At 46.8% G+C, this 13,707-nt stretch overlaps 1 protein-coding gene across 1 annotated transcript; it reads left to right on the forward strand.

Moving 5' to 3' along the window:
- Positions 1-4,682: 4,682 nt before the first annotated feature.
- On the forward strand, positions 4,683-12,810 carry T265_11960 (hypothetical protein; the record flags this gene model as incomplete). The annotated part of the gene is made up of 5 exons (XM_009178809.1): positions 4,683-4,749; positions 4,967-5,127; positions 5,837-6,505; positions 12,229-12,388; positions 12,749-12,810. The coding sequence occupies 5 exons, from the start codon at positions 4,683-4,685 to the stop codon at positions 12,808-12,810; spliced, it is 1,119 nt and encodes a 372-aa protein (XP_009177073.1).
- Between the last annotated feature and the right edge of the window lie 897 nt (positions 12,811-13,707).

The following is a 13,707-nucleotide window of genomic DNA, read 5'->3' on the forward strand; positions in this document are numbered from 1 at the left end:
TGTGGGCTATTCATGTGCAGTGAGGATTGGTTCACCTTGAAAATGTGGCAGCCAACTGTCTTCAGAACTTAGACGGGCGTATGAAAAAGTGTAGTACACCGATGGCCCGGAACATTCAGTCCGGAATGTATCTCGGCAAAGCGAGTGGCTCCCATACGAATGCGAGTTGTACACCAGTGGCCGCTATTAATGGCGAGAATTTCCGGTGGGACAAAGCCACTGTCTTTGAGTGGTCTATTGCATGATGACCAATGGAGCCAACCAGGTCATCAGGTACGTTGAAAAGCACACCGGGGATAAATTACCGTCATATCGACCGCCTCAATATGAGATGTTTTCTTAGTAGCCGTAAAGCCTGGCCTCTTAATACCCCGGCTAGCGCCTGTACGTGCAACTTCTGTTGTTTATGCATCCACCTTGCGCATACCTGTTTTCGGTATTTTCAGGCCACTTGTTCCCCCCACGTAGGTTACATCACGCAATCATTTGGTAGGTGACCTTGTTCAGTAGTGATGACTAAACGGATGTATCCGACCAAGGCATAATATAACTCTGTTCCTGGTTTTGAAGCCACAACAGCCACATATAGATGGACTGCAGCTGCAACGCTTGATACGTAAGTTGAAGTTGTAGAGAACATGGCGTCCCCACAAAGCCTGAACACGAATCGCATCAACTAGAGCGGTGAAGCGGAAAGAACAGAAGGCGAACATTTGAGTCTTTCTTCACTTTTCACTCCCAATCTGCCGTAGAGAAAATCCTGGAGCAAGCTGTTAGCATTCAGAAGCTTACTCAACGATCAAGCGTATATCCGAGGATCGCCCTCTAGAGGCGTGAAAGCTAGGCCGGAGAAGTCCCAGAAAATAGGCGCGAACGAGGCCCCCGCTTGGTTTAAGTTCAGTCATCTCCAAACTTATGGACAGATGCAACCAGCCGCGATTCCATTTTCGACTGTTACTCAGCCACCTCAGATCCCTCAACTACCAAAGACAGCGATGCTTGGGAAGAGGCAAGTCTCGTATGGACGTGGAGCCATCATAGCCTATAAAGGGCAGCTGTAAACCCCACACTCTAGTCACAGCTTCTGAGGTGTGTTGGGATGGATGGACTGAGGAGACTTGCGGCGAAGGCTAATGGCAAGACAACCTTGACATCGAGGGCGGCTGTGAAGAGCATACAGTCACTGAGAGCGTGAAACTGCCGAGCTTCAGCTCCCCTCCGTCAAAAATGGTCTCCCCGATTGCAGACGAGGTCTTGGCCCATGATCCCTCCGCGAACGCGAGCCTCGTAGGAGCGTCACCAAAGGGGATGCCAATCGGTGCTGCCACCAATAGCATGGGGTCTCACATCGACACCTTAAGCAACAAACAGCTCCTAAATTCCGAAGAAACCCAACAGAAGCATTTTAACTCTAAATCCACGAACAACAACAAACATTATCTTCTAAAAGGCAATATTTAACAAGCTTTAAGCATCAGGAGCCGATTTCTTTCTCGAGGAAGGAAAATACGTCCCGTAAGCGCAAACCACTGGGCGAAAAAATTGCAAATAAAAGGCAGCCCTCAAAACCAAGCAGGAAGCAGACGAGTGTGCGGCATAGGTCCATTCGGAGCCCTGGGCTCAAAGCCAGCGTACAGCCATTAAATATGCTAACCTCTCTGTCAGCACACCTCGCAACTCTCTAGCTTCGGGAGCAACAGAAGGTGCTGCACCCATTGTCCACAAGCTACTTCAGTCTGTTGAGAAACCTTTGCGACAGTAAACAGTCAGATTACCTTAAATAGGCGTTCATGTCACACTTACAGAAACCTGGCTTACATCAGATGTCTCAAACGCGGTGACCTTGATGGACGTTTACTCTATTTTTTGAGCTGACTCAAAACGAGGGAGAGCCGGTGAGGTTGCCTTATGTTTGAATGCGGCCATGCCCATCCCGATTGTCCTCCCGGATACCACTCCTGCACCTTTTTGCAGTCCACTGTGAATCAAAACTTCACTGAACGGGACCGACTCACTTTTTATCGGCATAGTATACCATTGACCCTCGTGTCCTCTGGAAGTCCTCATACAAACCATTGAGCAGCTCTCCCGCAGCCACCCCTTTACATAACTTTCGTTGATAGGTTACTTAAACGCTCCCAAGGCCTCCTGGACGGAGTTCCAACGCGTCGGGTCTAGTGGACATTTTGCAGCGGCGCCGACAAAAACCGTTCGAAAGAGCACTTGGACCCGAAATGTTTTCACACTCACCAGATACCACGCAAGCCAAATGACAGCCATCCCGAGGTCGACACACTGTTCATTCAGAAGGAACCAGTACGCGTCTTCTGGAACAGAATTCTTAACAATTTTGAAAGAAGTTGACCACAGGGGACACAGTAGATGAACTGGCATTTCCTGGAATGTGGGATCGCTGTACATCAGATATCCGCCGACTGAACGTAGAAAACAACCCGCCATTCTGGACCGCGCCGGAAAAAACAGAAATGTTCTGTTCAAATACATGAAGAATCGCTCTTTAAATCAGCCATCCGCGTTCTCTTTGAGGGATAGGATCGGGGAGCTCACGACTATACCAGCTAGTGGTAGTTGAAGTCTTCAGATAACACAATAGAGAACTGCGCTACGCGCCAGTGAACTCGTCACACCAGATAATTTCAAAAGCGTAACTAAAAACGGCCTCCAACCAACTTAGCCTATACGGAGGATGACATTCGTCAACTCTTGCACAAGACAAACCCATTCTGCACGTTGGGGCCCGACGAGACCGATCCAAGTTTCTTGTAGGAAGGTCGTTCACACCGGATAAGCATTGCTACCTGGCGTTCCCTCAGTTACTCGACGAACGGAACCTGCCTTATAATAATAATGTATATTCCCAACTTGTGGGTGGCATACCATCTGGCATGATCATGCGTTTACAGTCAGGCTGGGGTATGACAGGGGGATTTGCGGGTAGTAGGGATTGCGCGAAAAGGGGGCAATGTCATAAACAGTGGGAAGTACTCGATTAAATAATAATAATATGTTTCTTTTGCAACTTGTAGGGAACAATAGGCATGAGGTCCGACTATTTCAAAGACCTAGTTGGCTGATATGAACCAAAACTGGAAAACCAGGGGTTGGTTGGATGGGGATACAGAGGTGGTTGAATTCGAACGAGTAGTCCAACAGGTTGAAATGAAGTCATGTTGGCAGTTGAGGTCAATGAAAAAAGTACGCAAGAGGGCTCGGTTAGGAGGAGGAATGGAACAGTTGCGGGTGTGCTATCAAACTGAGTATGGCAGTGCCGTGCCATCATTGGCCTGACATGCTTCAGTTTTTGGACAGCCCGTGACGGACGTCACATTTGAGATGATTCGGCTGGGGTGTGCAGTTTATTGAGCAACGGTATTCATTTCAGCCTGTTCGAGGAAACAAGCTGGAACGAAACCGATATGGGATTGTAGGTTTTCTTGGTCCGCTTGGTGATCCCGGAGTTGTAGATCATAGGCCAGGTGGAGTGGAGATCAGCTAACCGGGTCGTCCAAAGCGGGCACTTCCGAAGTTCAAAGCTTGGGAAGGTGAGGGGATGGAAGAAGATTCGCAAAACACAGAGTCATGCACTAATATACACGGCAGAGAACCGGAGCAAAGCGAATATCGCCCAGCGGCTGCATGCTGATCAGCTTCACTAACGTACCGTGAAGGGTGATGTAGCGCATTCTGAAGCGGGTTACCCTGGGTAACCTTACTGCCAACAACTTGGCATCCCCAGTGCAACACGGATTCCTCCCAAACCGTTCCCGCTTGACGAACATCCTGTTATCTGTGATCGGCTTAATCCAAGCTAGGGACGAGGGACTGGTGTCGGATGCCATGTATTTGACTTCCCAAAAGCATGCGACCGAATCCCACACTACGCGAAGCTCCATTAAATGAGTCTGATGGGATTTAGGGAAAAATTCTACAATGTATTGAGGCGTTCGTCTCACACGAGGAATTCCTAGCAGAAGTAAGCTTCTGCTACTTCCTCTACTTCTTTAGCATCATCCTCCATTGCGGTTCCTCAAGGCTCTGGTTCGGCGCCACTAGTGTTTCTGATCTACCTCAGAGACTTCTGGACGTACTCCCTCGTCCATGGCCACTTTTAACGGACGACTTGAAATCCTGGAGTTCGAATCCCAGTGTTCTCCAAGTGGATGTAGAAGCTGCGAAGCAGTGATCATTGGACTGGCACCTTCCTCTGGATGACGGAAAGTACGCCCATATATCATTTGGAGGGGACACAGCGAATGTCTTTGTCGTGCATGGTGAGAATAGACCAGAAACCACCACGAGAATGGATGCAGAAAAGAGTTTTGGCATCTGACTCACATCAAACGTGTCCTTCTCACTGCGAGAAATCGGCTCAGAAGGCATGCGCCGTTCTACAAGTTATTCGGCGTTCCCTCTTTCGTCTTACTCCTGTGACCTCCAAATACTCTATGGTGCCTACGTCAGACCGCTCCTTGAATATGCCAACCAAGTTGTCTACTAATGACACAAGAAGAGGTCAACCCTCGTTGGGCGTGTCCAGAGAGACGCTGTGAAAGTGGTTGCCGGCCTCAAATTCGTGGACTACGAAACGCATCTCGTGGTACTTGACAGCTTTCCTCTGGAGTATCGAGGACTCCGAGGGGGACCAAATTCCTACTAATGCCATGTTTGAACAAGGTTTGGTCAACATACCTTTTATCGTTGATGCAGCTAACACACGACTTGGACATGGTGGGAAGATTTTCAAGCTCAGAGCGTGCAGCCATATTGTTTTTTCTGTTTAGAGCATTTGCTGCGTGGAATAACCATCCTCCAATTGTTGGCCAAAATGCCTCTAATCTCCAGTTCAGAGCATCATTAGATATTTTTCTTATACAAATCATTGCGCCGATCCCACGCTGAGAACTCAAAAAGCAGTGCTACTTTATTCCTCGCTTGTGCCTTTCAGGTGAACGGCAGCCGCTGAACGGCAAGAACAAAGCGGACCAGGGAAACTTGGGAGAAACCTTCGATCCTGTATCTGTGAACATTAGCGGCACAATGTTATTTGCTGCAAGACCTTTACGGATGGAGCGGAACTTTTCCTGCTTAAATTTTGAATTTAGTTGTGTATGTGCTCTAACCAAAATCCATTTCAATCTACATTAATATTTTTGCAGCACAGCAAATTTCATTGTCCATTGGAGCGGTAGTAGCTCTGGCGGAATAGTCTGGTGGAATAGTTTTCCAGCATAGCATAGACTTCGATATGCCTAAAGGGGTCTAAAACGTTTAGACTGGTACTCTGAACTCAATTGCTTGATTGCCTTCCTTCAGGGACTTCGATATAAGGGGTCTAAAACGTTTAGACTGGTACTCTGAACTCAATTGCTTGATTGCCTTCCTTCAGGGAAGGCTTTCGAAAATTCAATTCCCTTGTGTGAATACTGAACGCCATTTAAAAGTGGAAGCCCTGGTTGCGATTTCGATCATGGTTTCAACCCCAGTGAGTGAAAGCTGCATCTTTTCCATGTACGATGAGTAGCGGGGTGACTGTATTTTCCTCACACCTTCGAATGGAACGAAATAAATAGTGGTGGCCAGCATGTTGTTTGAACGGATCAGTGGCGGTCCGTTAACCAGAAGCGCAGTTTCGAATTTGGTCAGCTGGGAGCGCTTGTTCTCGCGAGGGTTGTGTTTCTCTCAATGGTCGACTTCCTGGTATTTTCGAGACAAAACGGTTGTGTTGAAACACATATATACGCTGTTCAGATCAACATATAGCCTTTTCATATTCACAACCTGCTTGATTATGCTGGAATTACCGCTGATACCACAGAAACACCAGGAGTCTCAATTTTACATCCCTGACGTCGTTCTCAGTGAAACAAACACTTTAGGTGTGTCAAATGGATTCTCTCACGAAGCCCCAGCTTATGAAACGTTAAAAAAGCCAACAAATCTTGCTCGACGAAACAACGAATACCAACCGCCTGCCTCCGAACGACCCATATTTGTCAGTACACCGCATTACGAACCATCTTCGTGTTCTGTCACGGAAGCTGCGACTGTCATCCCTAGCCCCATATCTCGCGACCCCAAGCATGACACCGACTACTTTTTGAGAAAGGCGAAGCGGATATCACGTCTCTACACCGATTCAAACTCATTCGACCAATTTGACGGCATTGACGTGGACACTTCCCTGTTAGACTATTTGGTTAGACATGGGGCTATTTCTGAAGAAACTAGTCAGCAGATCTTGCTAGCCAGACCTACGGATAGAAAGGGCATGTTACTTGTATCGTTAGGGGTACCCTTGATTGGCGATCACTTAACATGTGGTGCCCTTCATCCATCAAATCCAGTTTCCACCACTGGGTTTGCATTGTTAATCAATGCGTTGCGACATACAGGACATCATTCTTTAGCCAGTCAACTGGACATCGGACGACGAATAACACCATCACCGGGCCTTGTTGCCTGTGAAATAGAAAGTCACGGTAAGGTCTACGCAAGATTTTTGTCTTGTTTCTTCGAGGACGTTTTTTGATAACCTGGTGGATTGTAAAATTTCCCCATTTTCATTTACTTATACCTTCCACGGATGTTTAGAAAGCTCACTAACCTAAGCACTGAAGACCTACCACTAATCGCAATCCGACTGCTGTGATTTCTTGTGGCAGAACCTAATTTTTCCCGCATCCAACCGAGCTGGATCGGACCTAATGCTCACATTCGAGAAGGATTCTGGTCTTTAGTTTAGTAAACACATGGGTGTCGCTTCTCCCACGCCGTTCCTTCAGTTTCTATCGGGCATGTGAAATGTCCTCTGACGTTTGGGCTGAAGGACTCATTAGTCGGGTAGCTTACCGGTCACTTTGGGATAATATTGAACCGGATGGTAGAACAGTGGGAGCGATATGAACAGACAGAAAGGCATCACATCGAGCCAGAGCACTTAGTGTGAATCCATTCAAGACTCCAGGGTTTTTGAACAGATGGCAAATGTACTATTGACTCGTAAGCGTTGCATGTGCATCTAACCAACCGTTGCACCACACCACTTCTACAACCTTCATGCAGTTCATGCAGTTCATATTCGTTATCAACCCAACGTGTGCTGGTTTACCAGCCCGTGAAATTGCCACGCTTGCTGTTAACGCTTTTGCCATCGAAGAGGGCCCGGAATGAGTGTCGCGTTGCATGCAGTTAGTTGCAAGTTCAACTTATTAGTACTTTTCCTGTGTAGATTCAACACAGTGATCGCTACCGATCTCGTTCGGTTCCGGTCGAATTAGCAGGCATGCATCGTGATTGAGATCACAGCGATTTTGCTCAAGTTACTCTGAGCGAAAATCCTCTGGCCCCAAATATCCGTATTTTTTGTGGTGTGTTGCTTTTATTTCAATTCAGCCTAACCAGTTTGGGGCAGGATGGGTCGGGTTCATGGAAGTTCCGAATGGCTACCAACAAAGGACGATTAGTAGCAGTGAGGTATGAACGAAGTCCCAAATACGCCGCCGCAGAGGTGGAGAAGCCATGATCAGAGATTTCTTTAAGAAAGCCATAAGTGACAGCGAAAGTGTGCTCAAAATATCACGAATACAAAGGGTGACTAAGATAGATGGCATCTTGGCTTGTGAATAGTTCAACACTGATACTTTGCTGTCTTGAGGCCGAACCAATCACAGTTCATGCTCCTGGACTCGACATCGCGCGCATCTTCTACCCACATTTTGGGGTATGTTAATACATTTGAATTAATCGTTCAGCTGTAGCGTAGCACCGGTGCCTAGCTGTTTTGGCTTGTGTTTTGCATTCTCGAAGTTGCAGAGTCTTTAGGATTTCCATTGTATCTTCTCTGTCCATCTGAAACTTCAGGGTGGGGAGCTTTAGTGGTTGCATAAGCCATGACTGCACCATGACCTTGGAACGTGATGCGCGTGTTTTTAAATTAGTGAACCTTGAGAAGTACGGTTTTTTTGTTGGCGGAGCGACGGTAATTTAGCGGACTTGAGTGTTAACTCAACCATAGGTTTTGTAAACATTTTCTGTACCGTTCTTTGCTACAGTTCTACTCGCTTTACGGTATACAGCGAGTTAATGCAACGCTCCATCACAAATAGCTAGGTTCATTAGGGTCTCGCCTTCACTTTTGTCGCTGTCACCATTATGGAGTGCGTTTTGGGGGGAATATAAGTCTAGTTATCAAATTTGCGATCGGTGTGAAACTCGTGGACGTGGATTGTGCGGATGCCACTGTTGTGTTGTCATTTAAGGACCATGTGTCCACTTATCGTACTGTCACTGGCGATTCAGCTGTGATCCCTTGTTTTGGCTTGTGTTTGCATTCTCGAAGTTGCAGAGTCTTTAGGATTTCCATTGTATCTTCTTTGTCCATCTGAGACTTCAGGGTGGGGAGCTTTAGTGGTTGCATAAGCCATGACTGCACCATGACCTTGGAACGTGATGCGCGGGCCTTTTCGGGTCCCCCATCCACCTTTATTCTTTTCTTTACAATAAGGCTTTCAAATAAGTCATGGCTGTACGGCAGTGAAGCATTGGTGTTGAGCACTGATGTCATGCTGTCGTTGATGATGATGATGATATGTAGTCCAAAACCACAACTGCCTGAAGGCTATTGTTTACCGATGACTTTGTAACACAGGTGCTGGCTGGCGACAGTATATTCTTAGTTACGTGGTCTGTGAGCGAGTACTAGGTAATGGCTCATGGTCGCTACAGCGATATGCAAAACTTGCGACTCGATGCCACACCTGAAAGGTAAATTCACTCTCGCCCAAGAAGTGGCCGATATAAAGTGAATATGTGGGAGGCGTATCGCATGTGCTCGAATACTGGTTATCAGGGGGCTGTACTTACCACGTCAGACTCAAATTGTTGAAAGGATATGGAAGGAACCGTGAAGGACATGCCAAAGACGGCTGCTGTCAAATTGAACACCTGCGTCACTGCCTCCTGATTTATGTCTGGATTACTCTCCACGCACAGGGCTAGAAATCCCCGGAAAATAACACAAAAGGATGCTGTCACAATCTAGCCGGATTAAGCTAGAGTCGTTGTATCCTTGATTTGCGTCAGATTAGGCTCGAAAAGCATGATGGGTCAAACCCGTTGCTGGCGTCTCACTCCAACATGACGCCCAGGTGCATTTATTCGATTGCCGTTGGGAGTTTTTGTTATCTTCATGCTAACCCTCTGTTCTAGATTCTTTTCACGACAAGTTTTTGCTTCCTGCTTTTCATCCTTCACGATGTTGGTCGTATGGAAGTTGAGCTGTTCACGGCGATGAGTCTAAATCCACTCAGTGAAATATGTTATCAGGGATGGGCTGCGTTTTTCATCATTGTTCGGGATTAATAGTTGTCGTTATCACCATACTCCGATGATATTGCCTATAACATTTAACCTCCGTATATAAGCAAGAATAAATTTGAAACTCATGCGAGTGTTAATTTTACCTTAAGCAATTAGTTTTGGGTACACATTTCAGTAAGTAGTCCATCAGGCGGTTGCAAACCTCAGACGAAAGTGAACAACCTTACCGCGGACCGAGGCCTCAGTTAAAGCTGATTTGGTCAACATCAGTCTACCCCATTCACCGTCTTCAGATTCGAGGGGTCGAAACCTCAAGCCGCCTCATGATTTGCACCACAGGGATAGCATCTCGCAGCCACAAATGCACTGGATACTGTAGCCCGATAGGGACAGTCTTTGTGACCGATGCTATTCGTGCACTGTTTTCACCAGACACATTTCCATCACACTCAGGGTGGCCAGTTAGGTAGGGTGAACGTTTGATGATTTCCAGTACATCTCTCTCAGTTGTAAGGACAGTTCATAAGTCAGAATGTCCAAATGACACTTTCGATTTATCTGCTTAGTTTGAAGTACCGGAATGATCTTACCAGGATAACCCCATCTGGTAGGATAATCACCACTTATGAGTTTAAAAGTAGGATACCGTTGTCGCGGGGCACCTACCCACATCTGCTTGAAGGCAGTCGAAATCGTCTTCCACGATAGCCTTGCACAGCCTCAGTATATCCATCAGTGTCGGTTCCTGGCTGTCGAATGCTTATCACGTGTCGTTCAAAACCATATTTTATTTTTCTGCTCTTCTCTCTGAACCGGGCACTCGGTCGCAACAGAGAAAGCATCATCCTTGCGTAGCGATAACGTTGCCCCTTAGTTTTGAGGCGCGTGTGTTCATATTTAGACGAAATAAGCACCGGTGTCAGTGATCGCGTCAGCTCACTGTTCACTAAGCTAGAAGAAAGTGAAAAAGATATTTTTTAGGCTTTTGAGGGTTATACCCAGTCGTAGTCTCACTCTGTAATCAATCACATGCTACTTATGAGAAATGAATTGCTTGCTCTAGTAGAATCTTGATGCTGGGATGCTCAACAACTAACTACCTCAAAGAAGCACCGTAAATTACTTGTTAAAGTTCATTGTGCTCCAGCTAGAGGAATGCTTGTTCGCAGCAGTCAGTGTTAATGATAGCACACAGTGGGAATCAGATGGCCCAATCAGCTCATTGGCGTTTGGTCGTTCTTCTTTGTCAGTTATGACAGGGATCCGGAGCTACGCAGTAAAGTCGATAGATTTAATGCAGTACCCCATTGGCTACATGATACAACCATATCTGTCATTGTCACTAACGGTTACTTTGTCCTATGCAGCGGTCCCTGTCTGGGAAGACAGCACTTAGTAACGTGGCTGAGTTGGCTGTTAGTGGCTCTTATGTTTCGTTGCCAGTTCATTGACTGATCGCTCCTAGGTTGTCTGCATCCGATCCAAGGCTGGGCGAAGAGGGCTCTACGAGGCAAAAGGTCCTGTGGCATGCAAGTTACATGGCGTGACCAGTTGATCCATCTACGAAGAATGCATTTTCCCGAGAACTTTCCGACGTACCTCACCACTGCCGATGTGATGTTCCCACCAGACCTGTGAGGTGCTACGACAACACCAACGGTCATACCTTCAGAGGTCTTCGTCTCGCAGCGACCAAGCTTCTTGTCCATTAAGTAGGACAGATCGGACTGCGGCATTGTATACTCTACTAGAAATAGTCAGTGATATCACGGCGCCACAAGTGTAGAAGTTTAGCAAGCGCTACTCTTGTCTCCTCAATTCGGGAAATGATTTCGTCTTTCGCCAGTCCGCCGAGACTTATGTAGCTGCCCAGGCAAACGAAATTATCCTTCACATTGATCGGTTCACCCGCAAGCATGACGTTTAGGTTTGATCCAATCCAGTTGTGTAGTAACGCTTTACAGTCCACCGGTACAAAGTGCATGCAAAACCGCGAAGCAGAATTATGTGGGTTATTTAGAATAGTTTATATTTCTAAGGGTCTGATGGAAGCAAAACAGTATCGTCGGTGTACTCAATGTTCGTGAGCGAACACGCTGGTAGTATTTAGATCCCTGAGGTATTGAATGAGGATCCTGAAGACTCAATCAGCGCGAAACTACGAAACTAAGGAGACAGGACGACAGAGACTAATCCTGCTTGAAACCAGGGGAGGATTTGACATATACACGCCCACGAAAGGAGACGTATAAGGCCTTTGCAAGAAACGCATTCAGAAGGGTCATGCTTCATCGCCAGACACTGCCGCAATTTCTAACTATCAACGGAGTCAAAGGCGGATCTGAAATCAAGAAATACGAATATTGTTGATAGAAGGAGCGACGCGATTCCAAAACTTGTCGCGAAATGATGATATACTCGGTACATCCCGGCCAAGGTGAAACCAAGGACAATTCTCGTGCATCCGGCCCTCCTGCTGATGGATCAGTCTTCGTAGGATAATACCAGAGAATACCTTGGAAGTTATAGCCACCAGGCTGAAACCCGCGTGGTTCTCGCACATTGTTCCTGTTTTCTCTCTCTCACCTTCAAGATGCATTACTTATTTAGTGTTTTTTCCTTATTCCATTTATACTCACGTATAATCGCCTGGTCAACTTCGGAGGACTACAAGATGCGTCCGTCTGGACCAGGTGCTTTGTTGCACTCAAGCGATAAAATTACCCGCCGAGAGCCACTACCGGCAAACTCAGCTGTACTGGTCACTGCCGTCTCCCTGGATGGGGACCCCGAGATGGGCCCCACCAATGGCTAGAGACATTGTCAGATATGGCCCAGTCGCGCCCTCAATGGCGGTCGTGCATCCAAGCTATTGCCTTCAATGCATAGCTCCTTTTCCAACTCCCCCCACTTGACAGCCCACTGACAGTGCTGGATTTATGCACCAATTTATCAGCTCCCGCCTGCAGTGCGCAGCTACCTCCCCCTCCCCCCAAATCATCGGTGAACAAAACTGCGGCAGCTAAAACCACTGTACGACGAGTACGCGGTTATTACAGCTGACAATGATGATGATGAACTTTCGCTGTCGATGGCGAACTGTTGTCGACGTTCCAGTCGGGTTCATTTGGTCATTCTAAAGGTTGAGTTAAAGAGAGTCAGCTGAACTGTTCTTCAAAGTCTCCAGCACATTCCTGAAGACGATATTTCTTTGAATGGACTAGGATTTCATCATGTTTGGAGACTGTTTCACTTAAACCCACTGTTCTCCCAAACAGTTGGTCGGATTGGCGGGAACAAGTGCAATCGTTACCCATTGCAAAATCTTTCTTCATCTCTTGGGCCTTCGCTAATCACCAACACTCTCTGCTGTAAACCTGTAAACCCAGTCTTAAAATCGTCAATCCAGGCTTTTTAACTAACCACCTCAACATCATTCTTGGCATGGCTCAGGAGCAAGGACAGTTCTGACCATGCCACTGGGGACAAGAGAGCTCAAGTGGTTAGAGCGCGAATTTACTGACCGAAATGTCCATGGTTCGAACCCGATCTCTGACTCTTGACTTCCCCTGTCTAGGCTTGGGCAACCTGGCATTATCCAAACCCTCGTGCTTTTTTCGGGTGGCATGGCAGCTAGGCACCGAAAAGGCGCTACAGCTGAACGATTTTTTTATGAGTCTGATACAGTTTGGGACCTTTCAGTTTAGCCACTGCTCACCTGCTACTGTCACTAGACATGCGAGATAGTTCGGAGTCGATAAATATGTTCGCTACGTAGCGCCAGGTTTCACACTAGTTGATTAGATCTGATTCAGCTGAGATTCACTTGAGTCTCCCGTTAACATCAACAATTTACCAATAAGTATATTCCGCCCACGCCGTACCATTCGATGTTCAGGTAGAACTTAAAGTCGCCTCCAACCTGAGGACTTGGTGAAGTCCATCTAAGAGGGACGAAACCAAGCGCGGGTTGTCGAAGATTTCTCAGGAACAAATGATTAGGGTGTTTTACACCAGTATTCCCAGATGAGGTTGAAGGCAGCAGGGTTCCAAACATGTTTCCCGATGGATCGAATCCATATTTCATATCCGTGCAGCACATGTGACTACATATCAGACAACCTCATCCACAGGAGTAAACACAACGTTTTACCCTCGTTCTTTTGCCGACATTCTTTAGAACCTTGAAGTACTAGAGGGCCCGACTGCAAATCAGCCAGTCAAGTGGTGAATGACCAATCTCTCCTGCAGGACAGTGACATTTTACTTCAGGGGCTGGTTCTTGCTTTGAGTTGAAAAGTGATCTTTCAATAGGCCGAAAATTTAGAAAAAACTCAAGGAATCATTCAAAAGTGTTGCCCTAAGGGG

Source organism: Opisthorchis viverrini (assembly GCF_000715545.1).
Source record: "Opisthorchis viverrini unplaced genomic scaffold opera_v5_670, whole genome shotgun sequence".
Taxonomy (NCBI): Eukaryota; Metazoa; Platyhelminthes; class Trematoda; order Opisthorchiida; family Opisthorchiidae; genus Opisthorchis; species Opisthorchis viverrini.